At 35.4% G+C, this 27,197-nt stretch overlaps 1 protein-coding gene across 3 annotated transcripts in view; it reads right to left on the reverse strand.

Moving 5' to 3' along the window:
* LOC127840149 (serine/threonine-protein kinase PLK4-like) overlaps nt 1-27,197 on the reverse strand; it is a 79,103-nt gene that overhangs the window by 14,105 nt on the left and 37,801 nt on the right. For all 3 annotated transcript variants that reach the window (XM_052368629.1, XM_052368630.1, XM_052368628.1), the window contains exons 7-12: nt 25,946-26,039; nt 25,709-25,816; nt 20,179-20,305; nt 14,798-14,923; nt 11,006-11,159; nt 9,971-10,106 (exon numbers count right to left, since the gene is read on the reverse strand). In XM_052368629.1, coding sequence (XP_052224589.1) covers nt 9,971-10,106; nt 11,006-11,159; nt 14,798-14,923; nt 20,179-20,305; nt 25,709-25,816; nt 25,946-26,039 — 745 coding nt within the window. The remainder of the gene's footprint in view (nt 1-9,970; nt 10,107-11,005; nt 11,160-14,797; nt 14,924-20,178; nt 20,306-25,708; nt 25,817-25,945; nt 26,040-27,197) is intronic.

The raw sequence follows: 27,197 nt of genomic DNA on the forward strand, positions 1-27,197 counted from the left end.
AGAATGTTGATGCTGTTCATGTCTTGAAAATTGCAACATGTACAGCCACATAATGCTTACCAATCTAAAAATATGAAAAGTCTGATTCACATTTTTATGCCCCCCTTCAAATATTGTTTTGCACATGTCGGTCAGTCCGTCGATCGGTTCGTCCACCAAACTGTTTCCGGATGATAACTCAAGAATGCTTAGGCCTAGGATCATGAAGCTTCATAGGTACATTGATCATGAATGGCAGATGAACCCTATTGATTTTCAGGTCACTAGGTCAAAGGTCAAGGTCACAGTGACTCGAAACAGTATGATTTCTGAATTATAACTCAAGAATGCTTACGCCTAGGATCATGAAACTTCATAGGTACATTGATCATGACTGGCAGATGTCCCCTATTGACTTTTGGTCACTAGGTCAAAGGTCAAGGTCACAGTGACTCGAACAGTAAAATGGTTTCTGGATAATTACTCAAGAATGCTTACGCCTAGGATCATTAAACTTATAAGGTACATTGATCATGACTGGAAGATAACCCCTAGTGATTTTCAAGTCACTAGGTCAAAGGTCAAGGTCACAGTGACTCGAAACAGTAAAATGGTTTCCAGATGATAACTCAAGAATGCTTAGGCCTAGGATCATGAAACTTCATAGGTACATTGATCATGACTGGCAGATAACCCCTTCTTATTTTCAGGTCAATAGGTCAAAGGTCAAGGTCATGGTGCAGTCAAAAACTAGGTCACTAGGTCAAATCATATAAATCAAATCACAGGTCAGGGTCACTGTGACCTCTAAAAAAAGACAAGCTTTTATTTATTCAAAACTGCACCCGCAGCCAAGAGTGGCACCTGTTATTCTGTAGAGGTCTCATTTTTAGCTCGGCTGTTTTCGGAGAAAACCTGAGCTATTGTCAAAGCCAGCTCGTCGTCCGCTGTAGGCATCGTGCTAAAACCTTAACATTGGCCATAACTTTTTAAATATTGAAGATAGCAACTTGATATTTGGCATGCATGTGTAACTCATGGAGCTGCACATTTTGAGTAATAAAATTTCAAGTTGAACATCATCCTTCATGGTCTAGGGTCGAAAAAACAAATCCAAGGGAAGTAATAAGCTTTCAATGGACATAATTATCTGACCTGCCAACGTATATATATTTGTTAAATAAATCAAAGCGGCGCAGTAGGCGGCATTGTGTTTCTGACAAACACATCGTGGTAAAAGGTCAAGGTAAAGGTCATCCTTTAAGGTCTAAGGTCAAAAATACAAATGGAAGGGAAGTAATAATCTTTAAAGGGAGATAATTATTCAATATTGAACATAGCAACTTGATATTTGGCATGCATGTGTATCTCATGGAGCTGCACATTTTGAGTGGTGAATCTACAGTCACGGTAGTGGCTTTTAATTATTTGCTACTTAAAATTGAGATTTGTTAGAAACAATTACTTTAAAGGGAAGTAATTTATATAATTATAAATCTCATATTATATTTTTCCTTACCAAGAATTTAAGTTCTTTTCACAGTTACTGTACAGATTTATTATTTTGATTATTTATAACTCAAATGATTGATTTGTGATTTTTTTTAAATAATATTATTATCATTTCTTACCTGTTCTAATTTGTGTGTGTGTATCAGAGTTTATTTACAGGTCCTACTGACCTCTTTGAGGTCCGACCTGAGGTATAATTTGTGAATGCTAGTTTTCATTAAATACCAGTGGACTTATGTCCATAGATACATGATGAACTCTGGCTATGAGCTATTTGATAAACCACAGGCCTTGGTTGTCAGTGATGTCTGACTTGGTCATTTTTGACTGTCTACAGACCCCCCCCCCCCCCTCCCCATGGTTGGATTGGACAAAATCCAAGGGAAGTAATAAGCTTTAAAGGAAGATGATTTCTATACCTGCCAAATGATAAATAGAAATTTTATTTCAAAGCTGCGCAGTAGGGGGCATTGTGTTTCTGACGAACACATTTCTTGTTGGGTCATTAGGGTAAAGGTCAAGGTCACTAGGACCTCTAAAAAAAATAATCTGACAAGCTTTCGCAGCTGAGCGTTGCACCCGTTATGCGGTGCTCTTGTTTGTCTTATGTTGGTAAATGTTCATCTCGGTCAATTCTAGGTTAAGTTTGAAAGTAGGTCATATGTAGTCCAAACAGACCAAATCACAGAAAAGGTTGGTGAACACTCCAGAGGTCACATTTTCTTCCAGATCTTCATGAAAATTGGACAGAATGTTATCTTGATGAAATAAAGGTTAAGTTTGAAAGTTGGTAGTTTGTCAACAACTAGGTCATTAGGTCAAATTATAGAAAATTTTTTTTAGCTTTCTACAGGTCACATTATCTTCCTTATTTTCATGAAAATTGGTTACAATGTCCATCTTAATCAAATCAAAAGCTGAGTTTGGAAGATGGTCATGTGCAGGCTAAAGCTAGGTTACAACTTAGTCAAATCATACTGTTACACAAGTTTTTGACACTCTAGAAGGAGTTTTGGGTGAGCGATACAGGGCTTTCTTGTTTTAGAACAGCCTGTAGTAAGAAAGGGAAAGTATTGTATTTGTTTCAAAAGTAACATTTTATTGTTATTGGAAGTTACTGAGCAATTTTATGATGTCATAGTTTTGTTTATTTTGCTCACTTGTCACGACGTGACGAGGTGAGCTTTTGTTATCACTCTTTGTCTGTTGTATTTTATCCAAAGTTTATTGTGAACACATAAGATGATATAATTTTACAATATTTACATTCGGGTGTCACCTCTTTGCCAGATTCTTATGAAACTTAGTCACCTTGATGTAATTTTGGGTTTCATATTCTGTCGAAAATTAGGGCACTAGGTCAAATATAAGAAAAGGTCTGTTAAAACTTTAGTGGTCACATTCTCTGCTCTACTTGTAAATTGGTTAGAACATTATTTTTAATGATTTCAAAGTCAAGCTTGAAAGTGGCATATTCAAAATCTAGGTCACAAGGTCTAGTTTCAGTGATAAACAGGTCACGTTCCAAAGTGGGTCATATGCTGCCAAGCATTTGATCAATAACTAAAATTATTAAAAATCTATGTTAACACTTCTTTTTTTGCCTGATCTTCATGACAGTTCATCAGAATGTTCAAATAAATAAAAGTAGGAACTCTGTAACAAGGCTCAACAAGATCGGATCGAAGCAAATAGTTTGTTCATACTCACAATGCCATTTTTTTTTCCAGATCTTCATGAAAAATTAGTTAACATCATCAGGAAACAATTAGTTTCAGGTGAGCCACATTGGGCTGTTAAAGCCATCTATGTATAGTATAGTTTGTTACAAAACCTTGTTTATCAATAAAAATAAATGAAAAAAATGGCTTTCTAAAAGTAGTAGTGTTGGATGATATATTCCTCAGCTTATAATCTATGACAATGTTTTGAGAAGAAAAACAAAATTGACTATTATTATACCCCAACATACTGTTATTCGGGGCTAGCACAGGAATTCTCTTAGCGTCGCATCCTGAATTATTATGTTCCTAGAAAAATTATGGGTTAGCATATTGTTGATGTTTTATCCATTGGTTGTCTAGACCATTACTCCCAAAAGAATAATTGTAGGTTCAAATATGCAACTTTCAGGTAAATAAATCTCATTGAAGGAGAGTTCAGTGTTCAAAAACGAAAACTATTGCACCACAACCATTAAACTATTGACTTGCGGATAAATGACAAGCAATAACAAGGGACAAAATTGTCACAAAACCAGGTTTTCATTGTGAAAAAAAATCTGATAAAGGGAGAAAACTCAAACTGAACTTTTGAAATGAACAAACAAAATTAACCCCCTTTGTAAGTTTGTTTTTAAAAAAAATCTATTTTTAGTCATGGCGACCTTGACATTGGAGATATTGACGTGATTCTTTCGTGGGACACACCGTCCCATGATGGTGAACAAATGTGCCAAATGATTTTAAAATCTCACAATGAATGACATAGTTATGGCCAGGACAAGCTCATTTATGGCCATTTTTGACCTTTGAACTCAAAGTGTGACCTTGACCTTGGAGATATCGACGTAATTATTTCGCGCGACACACCGTCAATTGATGGTGAACAAATGTGCCAAATGATTTTAAAATCTGGCAATGAACGACATAGTTATGGCCCGGACAAGCTTGTTCCGCCCGCCCGCCAGCCCGCCCGCATTCGCCAATCTAATAACCAGTTTTTTTTCTTCGGAAAACCTGGTTAAAAATTACACAATTGTGGTGATGAAGATTAACTTAAATGGATGCTTATATATCCATCCTCTTCAAAAGCATCGTCACACCAGTACTGTAAGTACTTTGATTTAATGGATTTTAACAATATTTTAACACAGCCAAGATATCATTTTAACAAATTATCCGACAATGTTTCATGAATATTGGACTAAACATGTGGTTTCTAGAGTGTTCACAATATCTAACTTTAGCAATAGAAACAGTATTTGAGCCACCATGTTTTTCAATACCGAAACCATTTTGGAACTCAGCTGAGATATGAATATCATGGACATTGAACTAAATTGTGACTTGAAAAGCGCTCATTAGGTTTCACTAAAGCCCTCTTAGTAAGAACAACATGTAAGTGAATATATGGATTAAATATAGTAATATGGAATTGTTTCACGTAACCAATTACCTCATTTCTTTGGTTCAAAGAGTAATAATTCTGCTGAATTGCCTTTCAGCCCTGGTCTCTTTGGGGCATAATTCTGCTGTTCAGAATTGTTGAACTTTGTCATTGACATAACCCAACTATCCTTACCACATGTTTAAAGTTTTAATAAAAAAACAGTGATATGGAGATGTTACATACAAATGTTTACATGAGCATGGCGTTGATGCCAACATCAATGATGACAAACATGTGAGAAGTATGTCATGAATAATTGGATTAATAATCGAAGTAAACCCATTTACTTCATAAGAAAATGACTTTTTTCATAAATCTTAAGTTTCAGATAAAGATTAAAATTCAGATCTGAAAATTAAGTTATAGACCAGTTGAATGTTATTGTTTACATTCGGGATTTTCTGCTCATGCGCACTGACTGGTTGGCAAAAAACACTGGTTACAGTAACGTGTTTAGTCAATAATACGCTACAAAAATCCTAAATAAACATTAAAACTCTTAAATAATAGTGCAAATATATAACATTTAGTACCAATAAATGTATATTCATAAATATAATTTCCTCTGTATGAAAATACGAATTAGTTATTAACTAAAAACTGGAAATCCCACAAAACAAAACAACAATTATACTTGCGTATTCTGTGTGATCGAAGATTTTGATAAATTATATTTCAAAGATAATAACACATACATTAATTTGATAATAATTATAAGTGATGTAGATATTGTTATTGTTCATAAGCTAACGAAAGTGTAAGAGGTGCATTTAATCAATTATAAAACGAAGCCCTAAAAGCGGAATACATTACAAATTTTAAACATTGTAGTAATTTTATTTTCCATTGAATGAATTATCGTTTCGTTTCCATCGAATGACAATATCATAAAGTTTAGCATACATATGAAATACAAGAACTGCATATTATGCAAATTGAACTGTCTTTGCGTGCACTCTCTTTACTGGTGATAAGGAGTGATAACAATCTAGCATTTTATGATAAATAAATCTATATATTAATTTATTTTACACAAGTATTTTTTACCCTTTTGTTGTTTGCTTGTTTTCATGATGTCGTTTCGTACACTACAGTAACATACAATCTTAACACGTATCTTAATAGCCGACATTTGCTGGTACTTGTTAAAAACATTAATTGTGTAGCAGTGAAATTGCACAATATTTTTAATTTATAGTTATTAAACATTGTATTATTATGATTAAACTGGCTAGTATATATATACACTAGTTCCTGTTAATCTATTTCGGACAAATATCTTCATTTTTTTTAAATATGTTTAAATATTTATAAAAGCAACTGTTTCGTATTTTGGCTTTACAATTTTGCTTAGATGATCGCTCAATATGCCAAGAGATGACATGGAGGTATCATAAATTTTGTTTAATGACCAGACACTTGTATGCCACATGTGGTTTATGCAGGGACCCAAGAATAGGTCCCTGGATTTATGACACCATGTGTTCTTTGTAATTATTTGGACAGTATCCGATCATAACGAGATAAAAAAAAAATCGGTTTATGATGAACAAAGGTGCAATAAAACACCGGGTTAAAAACGCTGAAACATAGAGTGTCGAAATTGGTGTGAATAATTAAATAAAAAGAATTACATTTATCAAGAAAATTTATTTAATGTGTAACAAGGTAAGTTTTTACAGGCATAAATGTTCAAACCAGTTACTATATGCACGGAGCGTATATTCTCATCTAGAGTCCATGCTATATGTTGCGTACATAAAGTCGATCTATTTGCTGTTTGTTTACATCCTTATTTGTGTTCGTTCATTAAATTTGATTTATTCTGAAAAAATTTCAATATCTGAGAATTTTTTATTTAAAAAATGGTCGCGAAGATGTGCCAAGTAGAGATTTTTATGGTAACCACATACCGTGCTCATATATTGTGGTCCACTCCCGAGTTCGTTTATAGCAAAAACAAACAAGAGCTGTCAGAGGACAGCGCGCTCGACTATTTGAGTGCTTGACAGTATAACATAAGCCATCATGGGGAACTTGTTCATATTAAATAATTTATTAGACGATCTTTCAAAAATAAAAAAAGGAAAAAAAAAAGTTTTTTTTTTTTGGGGGGGGGGGGGGGGGGGGGTAGGGGGTTGAGAGGGGGGTATAATGTGGGGTGTGGTTATTTATTAGATGTTTTAAAAAAAAAATTGGGGGGGGGGGTTGAGGGGAGTAAGAGGGGAGTATAATGTGGGGTGTGGTAATTTATTAGATGTTTAAATAAAAAATATAAAAAATTGATAGGGGGTTGTAGGGGGGTGGGGGTGAGAGGGGGGTATAATGTGGGGTGTGGTAATTTATAAGATGTTTTAAAAAAAAAATTGGGGGGTGGGTGGGGGGGGGGGTAGGGGGGGTGGGGGTGAGAGGGGGGTATAATGTGGGGTGTGGTAAGTTATTAGATATTTAAAAAAAATCCTTTTTTTTTGGGGGGATGGGGGGGGGGGGGGTTGGGGGTAGGGGGGAGTGAGAGGGGGGTATAATGTGGGGTGTGGTAATTTATTAGATGTTTCAAAAAATAAAAAATTTGGGGGGGTGGGGGGGGGGGGTGAGAGGGGGGTATAATGTGGGGTGTGGTAATTTAATAGATGTTGAGAAAAAACAAGCAAATTTGTAGATTTGATATCCCCCGCAACATATGCTTTGTTTGAGGATGGGTGCAAATCGGACGGATGAACATACTGACAGATGGACGGACGGAGGACAATAACTCAAAACTAAGACAGAGGACGGTTCTTGAGCCTTCAAAATTTATTTAGGTGAATTAATAAGTCGTGCGTTTTCCACAAAAACATTCAATGTTTATATACACTCAATTTTCAGAGTGTTGCAGAGTGAACACAACATCTGTTATGTTAAAAAAGATATTGCTCCGGACACAAAAGTGCCTATAGTAAAAAGCATTTTTTCAAGATACAAAGGGCCATAACTCTGGTTTTAACAGATGGTGTACAATGCCATTTGGCGTGAATCATCCTCTTATGCTTATATATACTCATACGAAGTTTCAATGAAATATGCCAAAGCACTTCCAAGATATGGCTCCGAACACAAAAGTGACGGATGGACGGACAGCGCCAAAACAATATCCCTCCGCCTCTGGCAGGGGATATTTACTCATACCAAGTTTCAATTAAATCCACCAAAGCACTTCCAAGATATGGCTCCGGACACAAAAGTTTCTATAGTAAAAAGCATTTTTTCAAGATACAAAGGGCCATAACTCTTTTTTTAACAGATGGTATACAATAACATTTGGCATGCATCATCCTCTTATGCATATATATACTCATACCAAGTTTCAATGAAATCCTCCAAAGCACTTCCAAGATATGGCTCTGGACACAAAAGTGCCTATAGTAAAAAGCATTTTTTCAAGATACAAAGGGCCATAACTCTTTTTTTAACAGATGGTGTACAATGCCATTTAGAAGTAATCATCCTCTTATGCATATATATACTCATACCAAGTTTCAATGAAATCCGCCAAAGCACTTCCAAGATATGGCTCCGGACACAAAAGTGCCTATAGTAAAAAGCATTTTTTCAAGATACAAAGGGCCATAACTCTGTTTTTAACAGATGGTGTACAATGCCATTTGGCGTGCATCATCCTCTTATGCATATATATACTCATACGAAGTTTCAATGAAATCCGCCAAAGCACTTCCAAGATATGGCTCCGGACACAAAAGTGCCGGACGGACAGCCGGATGGACGGACGGACAACGCCAAAACAATATCCCTCCGTCTCTGGCGGGAGATAAAAAATTTGGGGGGTGGGGGGTGTAGAGGGGGTGGGGGTGAGAGGGGGGTAAAAAATTTTAGGGGGGGGTGGGGGGGGGTTAAGGGGATGGGGGTGAGAGGGGGGTGCAATGTGGGGTGTGGCAATTTATTACATGTTTAGAAAAAAAAATTTGGGGGTGGGGGGTGTAGGGGGGGGGGGTGGGGGTGAGAGGGGGGTATAATGTGGGGTTTTGTAATTTATTAATGTTTAAAATAAAATAAAAATAAAATTTGGGGGGGTGGGGGGGGTAAGGGGGTGGGGCATGAGAGGAGGGTATAATGTGGGGTTGTGGTAATTTATTAGATGTTTTAAAAAAAAAATTGGGGGGGGTGTGTGAAGTTCGGGGGGTAGGGGGGAGTGAGAGTGGGGTATTATGTGGGAAGTGGTAATTTAGTAATGTTTTAAAAAAAAAAATGGGGGGGGGGTTGGGGGGTAGGAGGGTGGTGGGTGAGAGGGGGTTATAATGTGGGGTGGGGTAATTTATTAGATGATGTTTAAAAAAGGGGGGTGAGGTTGGGGGGGGGGGAAGAGATTCTGGTAGGGGCGTGGGGTATTGTTTTTGTTGGAATCCATTGTGGTATTCAGGTAAGTGTTGTTTTCTCAATATAATAATAAAATGTGATCATAAAAAATAACAAATGATCTCACACTAACATGAACAAATATCCTCTATTTATTAAACATGAAATTTAGACTTATTGCATTTGTTTCCCCTGTATATAAGAAAGATATAATAGTGTATTACCTCCCCTGTCCTGCTTATATTTATATTAATCAACAAAATTAAACATTAACACAATATTTAATATACAAAATATACAAAATATCTCATTTTCTGATAATATTTTTACTGATCCACTTTATTTAACTTAAATGATGATGTTTCATTGGACTGATAATTATAGATTTAGGATTACAGACCAGTTGCTTCAGTTATATTGTTCAGAGTTCGCCCTGTTGGCCGCGTATGCATTCTTGAGTTATCATCCAAAAACCATTTTACTATTTCGGGTCACCATGACCTTGACCTTTGACCTAGTGACCTCAAAATCAATAGGGGTCATCTGCGAGTCATGATCAATGTACCTATGAAGTTTCTTGATCCTAGGCCCAAGCGTTTTTGAGTTATCATCCGGAAACCACCTGGTAGACGGACCGACCGACCGACCGACAGACCGACATGTGCAAAGCAATATACCCCCTCTTCTTCGAAGGGGGGCATAATAATAACAACAATATTTTATTCCAAAAATGCATTTCCTTGCAAGCTTATGTTTTATTCAGACATAGTTAGTAAAATTATATTTGATATAGTGCATGATTATCAATAAAAACGATGATTATTTCAACCTTCTCTATATGCGCTTATATGAATTTCACCTCTTTTTGCCAACCATTGGGCGGAGTCTAATATTTGCAGGTGAGCGTGACGTCACTCGTCAACTGGTCTTTATCCTGTATAATAAGACTGTAAATTACCTTTCCACTTAGCTGCATTTGCCATCCATACATTCCATCTTCTTTTAGGACATGCTTTCCAGTAAGCATATACATCAACACAAGTCCAGCTGAGAACATGTCGGCTAATTCAGAAATCTTTTCGTTCTTCCTGGACCTTATGAATACCAAATTGAACATCATTTTGAATAATCTAGGTGTGTCTGTTATTAACAAGAGATTGCCAAGCAATACGGTCCCCTACCTGTAAAACTCCACCATTGTCAGTTGTTGTTTTTTATATATATTTGTCGCCATAGCAACCAGAGTTCTTGACGTAGGATTAAAATGAAATGACGTGCATAATCTCCATATTGCCATCTATTCATGCTTCAAGTTTCATGAATAAATATGAAGAACTTTTAAAGTTATCGCAGAATCCAGAAAAGTGTGACTGTCTGACAGACAGACTGACAGAGCGCAAACCATAAGTCCCCTCCGGTTTCACCGGTAGGGGACAAAAATTATGCACATGTTGTGGCATTTTGTCAATATTGGAAATATCTTATTTAAATTGAATTGTTGCAACAATGTTTTCAAACATAATATGACTATGATTATATATTTATATTTTCTCTACATTTTTATCTCAAAATCTTGAAACACAAAACTGCGGCAAGTTATACAAATAGCTCATTTTGAAACAAGACCATCGCCAAGCAATAAAAGTCCCTACCGGTGAAACTCCACCATTTTTAGATTTTGTGTATATATATTTGTTGCCATAGCAATCAGAATTCTTGACGTAGGAACAAAATGAAATGACGTGCATAATCACCATATTGCCATCTGTCCATGTTTCAAGTTTCATGAAAAAATATGAAGAACTTTTAAAGTTATTGCAGGATCCAGAAAACTGTGACGGACTGACAGACAGAGCGCAAACCATAAGTCCCTCTCCGGTTTCACAGGTAGGGGACTAATAAATATCATTCTTGTAACAATTGTTGCCATTTAGCAAGCATTAAATTATTTTTGGCAGACAGGGACTTAAAAGATACTTATTTAATTACTCACATTTCAACAAAATATCTCCGAATTTCAGGCGCTAGGTATAATCTTGTCATGCCTTTGAAGTCGTTTGCTTCCAATTTCATTTTGGCCGACCCAAAATCAATGATCTTGAGTAAAACGCTACCATCTGTACCAGTACTCACACACAAGTTGCCAGCTACAAAAGTTCATAAGCTACGTTTACAATTTTGTGTTTTATCAATGACCCAAATCCACTTATATGAAGAAAACAAATTCCGAAATAAGTTATCAATGTTAATGATAGCTAACATTTATGAAATGGCTGTAAATCAGAAAATTTACTGCATTTCTCAATGTTGTTGTTTTTTACAAAATATGCATTTGACTACTAAAAAATATAGGAAAAATATGCGAACAACTGTGATAACTATCATCAATATTCATTGATAATGGGTGCTTGTGCCAAGTAATTACTGGCCCAAAACATGAACATTGTTTCTTTCAGTGAAACATAGTTTAACAGTTATTAACAATAAGATTTTATACAATATCTCCCCTAAATAATTATTATTGACAGAATATACTAGGCATGCGATGAATGTTAGAAAAAAATTATGTCCTCACATATACCACTTTTACACATGTTAATTTGTGCATTCTGCTGCAACATTTAGGTTAAATAATCTAAGTTATGGAGCAGAAAAAATATATTTTATTACTGCCTGGTATCTGACAGACAACAGTCATACTCACACTACTGCTTTTGTTCAAAATAACTTGACAATAAGATGCCTGGAAAACGAAACCATGGGAGACAGGTCTTACAGGTGAATTTCTATCTCCACATGGTGAACATCCATGAGGGGTTTCAATTACATGATGAATAAGTTGCAGTTTGGAAAAGCTGTATTATGCTAAAATTTGACTTTTGACATCAAAGTGTGACCTTGATTTTTGAGGTACCAAAGGCCTTACAGATGACATGCTGTCTTTACAATGTCAACATATCTGGCAAGTTATTTACAATTGCATAATCAATAATGAATTTGCAGTCTGGACAAACAGAATACTGTCCAACTTTGACCTTTGGCCTCTTCATGTGAACTTGACCTTTGAGGGTGGGAAAACAGGGCCCGGTTGCTCAAAACTTTAACGGCCAGTTAAGCAATTTACAGGCGTTAATTTTTGGATCAAGTTATTTATGTGACTTAACTGTTAACCCTTAAATATATTATGTTAATTGTAAACATATTTGCTTGCTCGAATAATTTGAAAATGTTTGATAATAGCATTGCTTTTAAAATTAATTTTATTTGGTTCTGAAGTTAACAGACTGTTACCTTAACTGGCCGTTAAAGTTTTGAGCAACCGGGCCCTGGTCTTACAACTGCTGCCTTCTATAATGGTAAGCACGCTTGGTAAGTCATTTTTTGTAAAAATTGCACGATGAATTATGTAGGTACAGTTTTTACTCGCCCAATGCCCTCTACGTGTGACCTTGACCTTTGTGCCAGGGATATAGGTCTTACAGGCGACACACTCATTGTGAGTAATTTTGAAATTTTGTGATGAATGATCATATTACAGTCAGGACAAATTTTAGCATGCTCAAATATGATGTTTGACATGAAAATGTGACCTTGATCTGGGAGACATGTGTTACACCCCACTCGCCATCTCCTTGTGGAGCACATTTGTGGCAATTTATTTAAAATTGCAAGATGGGTGATGATTTTTATTCTGGACAAGCTCAGATGGGCAAACGTTGCACTTGTGACTAACACATGCATTCTGTTTTCATGCACACACATACACACATAGACTAAACCATTGTGACAGCTTTATTGAGAAATCTGCAAATGGCCTCAAAAAAAGACAATGTAAATAACTCAGTTAAAATATCATAAACATTAAGAAGAACTAGGGGCAAGAATTTGTATCATTTATAAATGCTGTATTTTGTTAATGGCATTTTACAATGTTGTACATACATAATAACTTAATTTAAACTAGAGTGCCAACTTGTCATCAAATATGCCCATTTCAAGTTTTGGGTTATATTGATATGCAAACCAAATTGATGGCTATAGTAAACAAGGGCTGTTTGTAAAACATGCATGCCCCCCTATATGGGCTATAAGTTGTAGTAGCAGCCATTGTGTGAATACGTGGTGGTGGTGGTGGTGGTGGTGGTGGTGGTGGTGGTGGTGGTGGTGGTGGTGGTGGTGGCAGAAGAAGAAGAAATAGTAGTAGTAGTAGTAGTAGTAGTAGTAGTAGTAGTAGTAGTAGTAGTAGTAGTAGTAGTAGTAGTAGTAGTAGTAGTAGAGTAGTAGTAGTAGTAGGTGGTGGTGGTGGTAGCAGAAGAAATAGTAGTAGTAGTAGTAGAAGTAGTAGTAGTAGTAGTAGTAGTAGTAGTAGTAGTAATATTTAATATGCAAAATATACAAAAAATCTCATATTCTGATAATATTTTTACTGATCCACTGTATTTTACTAAAAGGATGATGTTTCATTGGACTGATAATTATAGATTTAGGATTACAGACCAGTTGCTTCAGTAACATTTTTCAGAGTGTGCCCTGTTGGCCGCGTATGCATTCTTAAATTATCATTCAAAAAACCATTTTTCTATTTCGAGTCACCGTGACCTTGACCTTTGACCTAGTGACCTCAAAATCAATAGGGGTCATCTGCGAGTCATGATCAATGTACCTATGAAGTTTCATGATCCTAGGCCCAAGCGTTCTTGAGTTATCGTATGACAACCACCTGGTGGACGGACCGACATGAGCAAAGCAATATACCCCCTCTTCTTCGAAGGGGGGCATAATAATCAATACAAAAATCATTTAAATTTTATAAAAACCAGTTCTTCAATGTTCAGCATATTAATCTAATAAAATTAAAATAATGTGCAATATCATGTTAGGTCTGCATGTAAGCAGGTAACTACACACAAACTTTCAGAATAATACCTCCATCCAAACTCAAGTATTTGAGCAGAAACCATGTTTTTCTATTTTAAGCAACATAGAGATTGACCTTTATCCAAGTAGCTTAAAATGCAATCCAAATGTTAGTCTATAGCAACTACACAATATCATAGCAATACCTCCATTAAAACTCAAGTTATCTGGCCCAAACTGTTTTCTCATTTTTAACAGTGATCTTGACTTAACCTGGCTAGCACCAAATGCAATTACAAGCTAAATTATGCATGTCTGCTAAATAAACACTATTTCCGTGTGCATAGCCTTCTTCCAATCTAGAATTGTGAGGAACTTATTGATTTATTTCTAGTAACAGTGATCTTGACCCATATACAATCCCACGCAAGATCTCCATTTAAACTTGCTAAATTGAAAGTGGCAGTAAGATTGTTTTATATAAACTGAAGTTATTGACTGAAAACCACCTACAAGAAACAGACAATTTGAATATTGGGATATTTAAAGGGCTATCATTGTGAAGTGCTTCATGCAATTTGGCTTGTTATCAAACTTAGTAGAGATTATATGCACTCAAACATTACTATGAAGTTTCAATGTGAGTTTGGCCATTTTTTTTATAGTTAAATGGTCATAATAAATTGAAATGTGCTTGATGTGATCTGGTTGGTTATCTACTTTGGCAAATATATTATGCCCATAAACATCATTACCAAGTTTCATAATGATCGGATTTAAACAGTTTTAGTTATTGAGCATATGTAGTTCCTCCAGGCATTACCCGCCAAAAAGCCCAATGGCCTGCCCGCCACAGGTTTTCCCACAATATGCCCAATAATTTATTTAACCAGAATTTAAAAATAGGACAGCAACACAAACCACTTACGTTTTATATCCAGATGTCGGTAGCCATTTCCATGGAGATATTTCAATCCACTTATCAGTTGACTAAACAAATTCAGGATAGTGGCTTTTTGAAGATATGGCTTCCAGTATTTTTCCAGATTAATTCCTGTAACACAGATCATATGATTTTTTAAAGTTAAAATAACAGTTGTTTATGCATCAATGTCTACCTTTCAAAAGAGTTGTAAATAAATCTTGTTTATTCAGTGTCTATGATATAAAAATTTAATCTGGCTATATGGACATTACTTAAATGTGACCCATAATATACTGATTGATATGACAAAAATGAAAAATAGTGTTGCAAATTCGCATAAAAATAGTGTATTGACCCCAGGAGCATGATTTAAAAGATCTTTGTATAGTACCACTATCTGATGTCTTATACCAAATATCAAAGCAGTTGGCAGTGTGGTTTAAATGACTAAGGTATGTTGGTACTTTTCTAAATTTTGTATACAAGAGGGTCATGGTGGCCCTCGGTCGCTTACCTATGTAGAGGTCAAGATATGCAAGGCTTGTTAATGTTGTTTTGTCAAAAGAAAGGGTTGGTTGTTTTGGCAGACATATAAATACATGTGTTTTAAGTAGGGTTTTTGTGTTTGTTTATGTTTTTTTTAAATAGACATTTGTTTCCCATTGTGACAAAGGTGTATTTTGGATAAAAGTGATATGAGGACAGAAATTTTAAAATTAGCATAATCAGCAAAAGAAGATAGGAATACTTTTTTTTCACAAATTGTAGTCAAGCTTTGAGATCACGAGATGAGCATCTCAGCATCTTTAGATGTTTTACGGGATGACAAGTTACAACTGGTTTTTGCAAGAACAGCTTTAGATACCGAAAACAACTGTATTTATTCAATATATTGAGTGTTTATGAAATAGTTTTTGCATAATTGAATACAATATGTTGAATTGTTATCATATATCAAAGTCAGTTGTAAGGAAGTAAATGAGTATGAGAATATCTACTAGACATTCAACATTGATCTTCATTTTAATTACCAAACATCTGACACTTAATCTTTCTCACAGTTAAAATATAGAAGTCAATGCACACACAAAATATGAAAAATTATCATATCAAAACAACTGTCAAACTATTCGGAATTAAAATGCACACAAAATATGTAGTATAAATACATTATTTAACAAGATGTGTTTGTGAAACACAATGTCCCCCTATATGACGTTTGACCTTGAAGGATGGCCTTGACCTTGACCCTTCACCACTCAAAATGTGCAGCTCATTGAGATACACACGCATTTGAAATATAAAATTGCTACCTTCAATATTGCAGAAGTGACATTACATGAGCAATTTTGACCCATATATTTGACCTTGAAGAATGACCTTGACCTTTCACCACTCAAAATGTGCAGCTCCATGAGATACACATGCATTCCAAATATCAAGTTGCTATCTTCAATATTGCAAAAGTATTCATAAAATAAGCGATTTGGGCCACATATATTTGACCTCTGACCTCGACGGATGACCTTGACCTTTCACCACTCAAAATGTGCAGCTCCATGAGATACACATGCATGCCAAATATCAAGTTGCTATCTTCAATATTGCAAAAGTATTCATAAAATAAGCGATTTGGGCCACATATATTTGACCTCTGACCTTAAAGGATGACCTTGACCTTTCACCACTCAAAATGTGCAGCTCCATGAGATACACATGCATGCCAAATATGAAGTTGCTGTCTTCAATATTGCAAAATAATTCATAAAATGAGCGATTTTGGCCACATATATTTGACCTCTGACCTTGAAGGATGACCTTGACTTTGACCTTTCACTACTCAAAATGTGCAGCTTCATGAGATACACATGCATGCCAAATATCAAGTTGCTATCTTCAATATAGCACAAGATGTGTTTGTGAAACACAATGTCCCCCTATATGACGTTTGACCTTGAAGGATGACCTTGACCTTTCACCACTCAAAATGTGCAGCTCCTTGAGATACACACGCATTTCAAATATAAAATTGCTAGCTTCAATATTGCAGAAGTGACATTACATGGGCAATTTTGACCCATATATTTGACCTTAAAGGATGACCTTGACCTTTCACCACTCAAAATGTGCAGCTCCATGAGATACACATGCATGCCAAATATCAAGTTGCTATCTTCAATATTGCAAAAGTATTCATAAAAAAGCGATTTGGGCCACATAAATTTGACCTCTGACCTTGAAGGATGACCTTGACCTTTCACCACTCAAAATGTGCAGCTCCATGAGATACACATGCATGCCAAATATCAAGTTGCTATCTTCAATATTGCAAAAGTATTCATAAAATAAGCGATTTGGGCCATATATATTTGACCTCTGACCTTGAAAGATGACCTTGACCTTTCACCACTCAAAATGTGCAGCTCCATGAGATACACATGCATGCCAAATATCAAGTTGCTATCTTCAATATTGCAAAAGTATTCATAAAATGAGCGATTTTGGCCACATATATTTGACCTCTGACCTTGAAGGATGACCTTGACCTTGACCTTTCACCACTCAAAATGTGCAGCTCCATTAGATACACATGCATGCCAAATATCAAGTTGCTATATTCAAAATAGCAAAAGTTATTGCAAAATGTTAAAGTTGGCGCAAACCAACTAAACAACAGACCAACCAACAGACAGGGCAAAAACAATATGTCCCCCACTACTATAGTGGGGGACATAAAAATTATTTATTTTTAAAGTCTACAAATAATCGTGTGACTCTTGGGGCGCGGCCAGTTGAACCTGGAGGCTTGATTTGAACAAACTTACTAGGGAACCACCACACAATGTTATATACCAAATACTAAACCTCTGAGCCTTGAAGTTTAAGAGACATTTTTAAAGATTTCACTCTACACATTTATACAAAAACAAGAAATCCCTAGGGCAGTGCAAATTTTGATCCCAGGAGATTGATTTCATTACACTTGAAAGAGTACCACCATGAGATGTTACACAACAAATATTTAACCCTATGGCAGGGCAAAAAAAACCTTCTTTGAAGAAGCCGAATATCGGCTGCTTCCCAAACCAAAGTAACCACTTTTTCCCCCTAATTTGACCAACATTTTCCCCAATACTGGAAAATCCCCCACCAAAAATAATATCTAAACTTTGTATAAAAATTGTTTACTAGTCGAGCCTTCTATTAGGCTGGAAAAACCCAGAGCCGTAAAAAGTCTTCTAGGGGGTGGTATTTGTATTGGTTGAATATGCCTCTCATTACCTCCCGTATTATTCTCCAAGAGGGGTATGCGTATTGATCGAATTAGTTGTGCTTACCTCGCGAAGCATGACGTAATTTTGTCATTTGTGACCAATCGGCAAATGATGGAACAAGCCGAATTCAAAAGCTATAAATAGATTACATCAAAAGGCTATTACTACTTAAAATATTTATATATTTTTGGAATATTATTGTATCAACTAAGAAATACCGCGTAAGTTATTCCTTTTAGTGCGTTTATGATGTCTATTTTCATGCGTTTGGTTTGCTCTTAATTTTACAGCTTGCTTTAATTTTAAGACATACATGTTTCATACAGACGCTTTACGACCAAGGTGACGGAAGTAAATACAAAAACCAACAAAAATGTTGCATAACTGGGCTCACTATACTTAGAAACTTAAAGTTTCCAACGCTTAGAATACTAAGAGCATCACAAGATTTTTTAAAGAAATCAACATATTTCCAAATGAAATACAAATTTCTTATTTTCCTCAAATAAGAAAAAATCGCGCTATTTTTCCCCTTAAAAAGGCTGAGACCCCTTCCCCAAAAAGGGTGTTTTGGCACTGTATGGTTTGAGAGATTTTTTAATTAATAACAATTTAAGTCCATAAATCTTGTGACCCTTGGATGTGGTAAGTTTTTCCCCAGGGACATTATCTTAACAAACTTGGTAAAGGATCAACATTTAATGATACAGGGCTTAACACTAACTTTTTTTTCAACTAGCCCATTCGGGCTAGTAAATGCAGAACCTACTAGCCCTGACCAATCTTTCATGTACACCGACCAAAGTATTATCGAAACCTTTATATTTATCATTTAACTTGTATTTTCTTGTGCGTGGAGATGCGCAATTATGATTAAATCATTCTTATTAGCTTGCCTTACTAATGATAATGAATTCAATATTCATCTAGATCTACTTAAGACATTTATTTGTAATCTTCACGCCATTTCAGGAGAATTTTCCTTGTTTTTTTTCCTCATACTTTCTCTTACTTTCCTACTTCCCTTTTCTTTTCTTATCCGAGGACCCCCATCCTCACCCGTAAAGCCAAACTTAAACAACGACATGAATGTTAAAACCTTTTTACATAGATTGCCGCTGTTGCCGTCTGACAACAAATGGTAAGTGAATCTTAGGTGTCGCAAAATAACAAATAATGTGTTACGGTAGTCGTAACAATTGTACAAGGTTAACTCTCTACTAAAAGCCGGGATCGACCATTAATATTAGTTTTGCTAATTGAATTGCGTAAAAAAGATTGTCAAAACCCTTCTAATCTATCAAACAAATTATTTAAAATTGATAAATAAATAATAATTTTATATTAACTTTGTGTTAATGTCGAGTTTTATACCTTCATCGATCCCGGACAATCCTGGGCGATCCCGGCTTTTAGTTTTAAACGTATTTTTATCGAGAAAACACTTCGAGGAAACCAATCAAAACGGTATATATCGAAATTCCGTTAAAAAATAGGTACTGACGTGTTTTACCAGGAAAACTGCCGGGGATTTTCTGAATTGTCGGCCTCTTTTTGATTGCAATCAGGGGGTTCCAAATCTATTTCGAGTTACGATCTGTATGTAGTCTCTGACTTCAATCTGGGATTTAATTGTCATTTGATCATACTGTATTAAGATTTTTGCATCTTTCAAAAGCTTATTTAAAACGCATTTTATTGATATAGAACACATAATCCCGCCCAATATACACACGACCGGTCGGGCATGTTACTGGAACATTTGCTAGCCCGGACCTAGGTAAAGGCAGTGAATGTCGTTCGGACGTGCCTTAGTGTTAAGCCCTGTGATACACACCAAAGTTGAGACCTCTGGGCTTGGTGGTTTTAGAGAAGAACATGTTTTAAAGGTTTTATTATATACATATATGAAAAACAAGTTACCTTTAAGGACGGACGGACGGATGGACAGCCTGACTGACTGACAGACAGACAGACGGATGGACAGTTCAAAAACTATATGCCGCCCCTCGGGGCATAAAAACACTGAAAACATCAGCTTCTGTTATAGAACATGGTCATTGTCATTTTGTTGAATAATGATTTGATGTTTTAGGAGACTAGACTTACCAGCATGTTCAAACAAGATTTCTACAGTGGTTCTTGTGACAATCAGCCCCAAACACGCCACAATATTGGGATGATTGGAAGAACATGGAATTATGACTTCATTCTTCTTGAATTTCTCTCTTTGGACCTGAAAAAGGCATTTCCTTTCATCTAGATGCTTGTGGAAGACAGCAATATGAACTATAACACTCAATATGTCAAGACATCAATTTCATTTTAAGCAAGAAGTAACTGGTATGCTACAACTTAAGCCAAGAAGCACCTAGTTATATGCATAATCAAACACAGTAAATTAAAAACATGTACTCAATTATAATGAATGCATTTCTGTATATATTATAAATAGCTACCATTCCAACTAACTTCCAAATTAGTGGGTATGCAAAAAAAATTAGTGGAACACCTCAGTGACGATTGTCAATGCAACTGGTGAGCACATATTACCACACATGAGATATATGTAGTATAATCCTACACATTTATTTTAGTTACTTTCTCCACAAATTTTCTGTTGGTACATTTAACAAAAGGGCCAAGATGGCCCTAGTTCGCTCACCTCAGAGGAGTCGGTTCATTCAATCTTTACCAAACGTCAAACTTGACCTAGATATTGTCCAGACAAACATCCTGGTCAAGTTTCATCATTATTGAACCAAAACTCTGGCATATGGAGTGATTTTGTTTTTGTAAGATTTGACCTGGTGACCTATATTTTGAGTTGACCCCCCTTACCAAACATCAAACTTTGCCAAATAAGGAAAACTGCCCCCCCCCCTGGCAGCCGTGTTATTCAACTGACCGGAACCATTTTCGAACTCAACGCTCATATCAAGGAAACAAATGTTCTGACCAAATTTCATGAAAATTGGGCCAAAAATGTGACTTCTAGAGTGTTCACATGTTTTCACTAAATACATATAGAGAAAAATGCCCCGCCCACTGGCGGCCATGTTTTTTCACCGATCTGGACCATTTTCGAACTCGTCCGAGATATCAATAAAACCAATGTTTTGACCAACTTTCATGATGATTGGGCAAAAATTGTGACTTCTAGAGTGTTTACAAGGTTTCTCTATAGCCAAATAAGGAAAACTGCCCCGCCCACTGGTGGCAATGTTTTTCAACGGACCGGAACCACTTTTGAACTCAACCAACATATCATTAAGACAAACATTTTGACAAAGTTACATGAAGATTGGGCGTGAAATGTGACTTCTACAGTGTTTTCTGTTTTTTTACGTAGTGACCTAGTTTTTGACCCGGCACGACCCAGTTTCGAACTCGACCGAGATTTCATTGGGACAAAGCTTCTGACCAAGTTTCATTAAGATTGGACAATAAATGTGGCTTCTAGAGTGTTTACGAACAAATGTGGACGGACAGACAGACAGACGGACGGACGACAGACAAAGACCGGTCACAAAAGCTCACCTGAGCAATCAGGTGAGCTTAAAAGAAAATAAATCAAGATTCTTAAAATGAATCAGAAACTATATTGGAAAAATGTATAGTAAAATCACACCAGAGCAAGGATATAAATACCTAATCTTATACATTGAAACCATTTGAACACATTCAACTGAGCATAATAAATCTGCAAAAGTATTTGTTACATGCTAATTTAGAGCAACTAGAGGAAATCATATTTTGGTTAAGAACAAGACCACAACAAGAGCACCGCCTTGCGGGTGAAGACCGCTCATCTATTTTTCTTTTTAAAGGTGAAGCGACCTATCTCAATTTCAATCACAATGGAGGGAGGGGTGGAGTGGAGAGGGGTGTATAGTGGGGGGGTGTGGTCATTTATATCATTATCTTCCAAAAATGCAAAAAAAAATATATAAAAAAAAAATAAATTTGGGGGGGGGGATTCTTGGGTGGGATGGTTGGACGGTATTTCAAAAATAAAATAAAAATATTTGTGTTTTTAACCATGTTTAAAAAAAATGTTGTTTTTTTTTGGGGGGGGGGGGGTATAGTGTGCGGGTGTGGTGGTCATTTATAAGATGATCTTTAAAAAAAAAAATTGGGGGGGGGATTCGGGGGGCGTGGGGGATGGTTTGGGTGGAGTCTATTGTGGTATGTCAGGTAAGAGTTGTTTTGTAAAACTATAAATCAAATCTAATCATAAATAAAGAAGTTATGGCAATTTTAGCAAAATTTAATAATTTGACCTTGAGAGTCAAGGTCATTCAAAGGTCAAGGTAAAATTCAACTTGCCAGGTACAGTACCCTCATGATAGCATGAAAGTTTTTGAAGTTTGAAAGCAATAGCCTTGATACTTTAGAAGTAAAGTGGATCTAAACACAAAATTTAATCATATATTCAAAGTTACTAAGTCAAAAAAGGGCCATAATTCCGTAAAAATGACAACCAGAGTTAGGCAACTTGTCCTTTACTGTCCCCTTATGATAATATGCGAGTGTTCCAAGTACGAAAGCAATAGCTATGATACTTTAGGGGTAAAGTGGACCAAAACAAAAAACTTAACCAAATTTTCAATTTTCTAAGTATAAAGGGCCCATAATTCCGTCAAAATGCCAGTCAGAGTTACATAACTTTGCCTGCACATTCACCTTATGATCGTTAGTAAGTGTTGCAAGTATGAAAGCAATAGCTTTGATACTTTAGGAATAAAGTGGACCTAAACACAAAACTTAACCAAATTTTCAATTTTTAAGTATAAAAGAGCACATAATTCTGTCAAAATGCCAGTCAGAGTTACATAACTTTGCCTGCACAGTCCCCTTATGATAGTAAGTGTTGCAAGTATGAAAGCAATAGCTTTGATACTTAAAGAATAAAATGGACCTAAACACAAAACGTTACCAAAATTTTCAATTTTCTAAGTATAAAAAGGGCACATAATTCTGTCAAAATGCACACCAGAGTTATCTTACTTTGCCTTCCCATTCCCCTCATGATAGTTAGTAAGTGTACCAAGTTTGAATGCAATAGCATTGATACTTTATGAGAAAAGTGGACCTAAACGCAAAACTTAACCGGAGGCCGACGCCGACACCAAGGTGATGACAATAGCTCATAATTTTTTTTCAAAAATAGATGAGCTAAAAATGAATGCTGCCATTTTTTACCATTAACTGTTTAATAGAAAATTAAACAGTCCATTTTGAAAACCGTTTAGGCAGGCGCTATTACCGTTATTTTTTAGGTGCAACAAATCCAACAAACAAGAGCTGTCAGAAGCCTAACTTAGCCATCATTTGAAAATTGTTTATATTCAATAAGGTCAAGGTAATATAGTCATATTCTAACTGGCAGAGGACTAAAATTGAAACATATTGATCACATATGTTTTAAAGAAGTTGTACATTATAGATTCTGAGTTCAGGTATAGTTTCCACAATTTATTGAACATTTGTAAAGACATAGAACAAACAAATAAGATTTTAATTGAAGTTTGATAGCAATAGCTAGGGTGGGATGGTTGGACGGTCTTTCAAAAATAAAATAATAAAAATAAATATTTGGGGGGGGGAGATTCTAGGGTGGAGCGTGGGGGATGGTTTGGGTGGAGTCCTTTGTGGTATGTCTGGTAAGTGTTGTTTTGTCACAGTATGAATCAAATCTTATCATAAATAAAGAAGTTATGGCAATTTTAGCAAAATTTAATAATTTGACCTTGAGAGTCAAGGTCATTCAAAGGTCAAGGTCAAATTCGACTTGCCAGGTACAGTACCATCATGATAGTAAGAAAGTATTTGAAGTTTGAAAGCAATATCCTTGATACTTCAGAGGTAAAGTGGATCTAAACACAAAATATAACCATATATTCAAAGTAACTAAGTCAAAAAAGGGCCATAATTCCGCCAAAATGCCAACTAGAGTTATGCAACTTTTCCTGTACAGTCTCCTTATGAAAGTTAGCGAGTGTTCCAAGTCTGAAAGCAAAAGCTATGATACTTTAGGAATAAAGTGGACCAAAACACAAAACCTAACCAAATTTTCAATTTTCTAAGTATAAAAGGGGCCAAAATTGTGTCAAAAGCCAGTCAGAGTTACATAACTTTGCATGCACAGTACCCATACAATAGTTAGTAAGTGTTGAAAGTATGAAAGCAATAGCTTTGATACTCTAGGAATAAAGTGGACCTAAACACAAAACTTAACCAAATTTTCAATTTTGTAAGTATAAAAAGGGAACATAATTCTTACCCAATGCTTATTACAGTTGTCTTGTTTATAGATTGGGGTCATGTTGGTAAAGAAGTATGCAAAATATAAAAGCAAAAAGTCAAGGGACATATTTGAGGTGGTACACAAACTTAAACATAGATTTATCAATTATATGCATATTCTAAGTGGTAAAAGGGCCATAATTCTTACACAAATCCTTGATACAGTTGTCTGCTCTTGCTAATAGATTGCGGTCATGTTGGTAAAGTAGTATGCAAAATATAAAAGCAATTTGTCAAGGGACATAGAAAATATTTGAGGAGGTACGCAAACTTTAACATTCCAATGCTCACACTCACGCCGACACCGGGGTGAGTAGGATAGCTCCACTATATATATTTCATATATAATAGTTGAGCTAAAAATGTATCCATTTGTTGAGGCAATATCTAAAGTTATATAGAACACCATTGTAAAAAGGCCTAGGACTTTTAATTTGGTTGAAAACAACTGCTCCAATAATGTTACATAACAAAACCTACAACATTTGGTCTTGTAGTTTTACAGAAGAAAATGTTTATGTGTACTTGGCTATAACCATACTAATCATGTGACCCCAAATGGACCCAAATAAGGTCGCAGTGGTGTAGTGGATATGGTGTCCGCCTAGCAATTGGGAGGTCACGGGTTCGATCATCACTGTGGGAGCGTTCTTTAGATCTCTCCCATAGACAACAAGTACTGGTTCTAGTGCTAGGAAACGGTCTCGAGAGCATTTCAAATAAGCCTTAGGCTTTCTATGCAAATGAGCTTAAATAAATAGGTTTTAAACTAAATGGAATAGCCAGTTTTAACCCCCAAAAACATAATTTGAACAAACTTTGTAGCAGTCCACAATACAGTGAAACATACTTAATTTTACAGCTTTGGTCATTTTCCTTCTTGGAGATCAAATCTTTTTGCTCTACATATCTATATCAATCATGTCAATCATGGAGTTTGGTCAGTTCTGACCCCAGTGTTATGATTTGAACACACTTTGAAAAGGACATATTTATGATGTCACATTTTACACATATCAAAGCTGAGGGCCTTGTAGTTACAATTTATAACTGTGAGCCTTGCAGTTTCAGAGGCGATATATTTAGGTTTTTAAATTTATTTAACAACCATAAAAATGTCAACAACTTTGAAACAGGTCATGCACTCAAGGATCATGTCTGTTTCATAAAAATCTCTCTAGCATTTAAGGAGATGCTTTTGAATTACACAGCAAACAACGCCAAACTGACAACCACCACAATAGCTTCACATGAACATTTTTGGCTCAGTTGAGTTACAAAAAACATAAAAGCAAATGTCAATTACTTTTTTACTCATATGAAAATGTACCTCTTTTGTAACAACTTTCTTTGTCCCAACAAATAGTTCATAGGCTGTCCCAAATGCACCCTTGCCAATTTCTATGTAACGATACTCGCCACCTCGACAAAGTCGTTCCTAATAATAAAAATACAAATGTTGTTCTTTATAATATAATGTTATTCAAAAGATAAATATTGGTAAAATTCAGGTTTTGAACTTGGACTTTCAAAACAAATACTTTAATTTCTGGACATAAATAAATACATCTGTTGTAACTCCTCTTTTCACATCACTGTTCTGTTTCCCTTCATCTTCGGCCATTTGTATAACCTCTTCAAGTGTACCTTTTGATATTTCTCTGAAAATTATGAAAAGAAACCATGTTTAAGCTCATAAAAATTACATAAGAGATACATATAAGTTGCATAACCAACAAAACTGATTTTGTGTGTCAGATTTTGTAAATCAAATGTATTTTACAGAAGACAGACTTAGTATAAGTGATAGGCTTCCTTCAGATTTCTGTCAAAATACATACAATGACAAAGTTATATGTTTAGCATAATGGCAAATATTAACTCATTTTGTAACTTTGATAATTCATAATGTCATATTTATATAAGATATATTCAATTTTTCAAATTTACCATGTATGCTTGTTGTCTGATGCTTGCATGTACATTTGATTAAATGAATATTATTAATACTGAATATGTGCAAGTACCCACTAATTGAAGTACTTTACCAATTGAAGAGAGATACCAACTAAGTTTACAGGCCAGATACAAACACTCTTTTCTATGACATATCCACTGAGAAGATTAATAATAAATATGTTGTTGGTATCTAAAACGTTTTATGCATCGTTGATTATCACAGGCATTTCATTAATATTTTTTATATGTTTGATCTCCATCGTTAATTCAATTGTTATTTGCCATTTTTGCAGAGAGTAACAATTTATTTCCTGTATAGTCCACCATCTTGTTACAATGATATAAGCGTTAGGTGCGCATAGCAATGTAATATCTTATAATAAATCAGTGATTTTCACCATTTTGGGAATGGGGCCGGGTCCTTTTGCAATGGGAAAATTCGCATCATTTTGACTAAATTTGGGAAATTAGAACTGTTCATTTTTGCTAACAAATACTGTAAATTGAGAATAAAAGTGTAAAGTGTTATTAATATTATATTGACTAAGGTTTAACTTATAAAGCTGGATTTGAAATAAAATTTAATGTTGAGACTTATTGAAACAAAAATGTTTTTATTTAAATCTTCAATTGGGAATTTTCATGTCCCATTTGGGAAAAATATATACTTTTTTCTATTGGGAATGGGTCCTCCTACAGGACCCAAATTTGAAAGAAAAAAAACATTGGTCTAATACGCGATTCGCATTTTGTTTAATTAGTATACGTGTCAGTGATTGTTTCAATAATTAATGAAAGACGATAACGATAAAGATAAAACTTGTTTGTGTTTTTTTTAATTTAGTTACGCATAGAAATTA

This window comes from Dreissena polymorpha, chromosome 7 (assembly GCF_020536995.1).
Source record: "Dreissena polymorpha isolate Duluth1 chromosome 7, UMN_Dpol_1.0, whole genome shotgun sequence".
Classification (NCBI taxonomy): Eukaryota; Metazoa; Mollusca; class Bivalvia; order Myida; family Dreissenidae; genus Dreissena; species Dreissena polymorpha.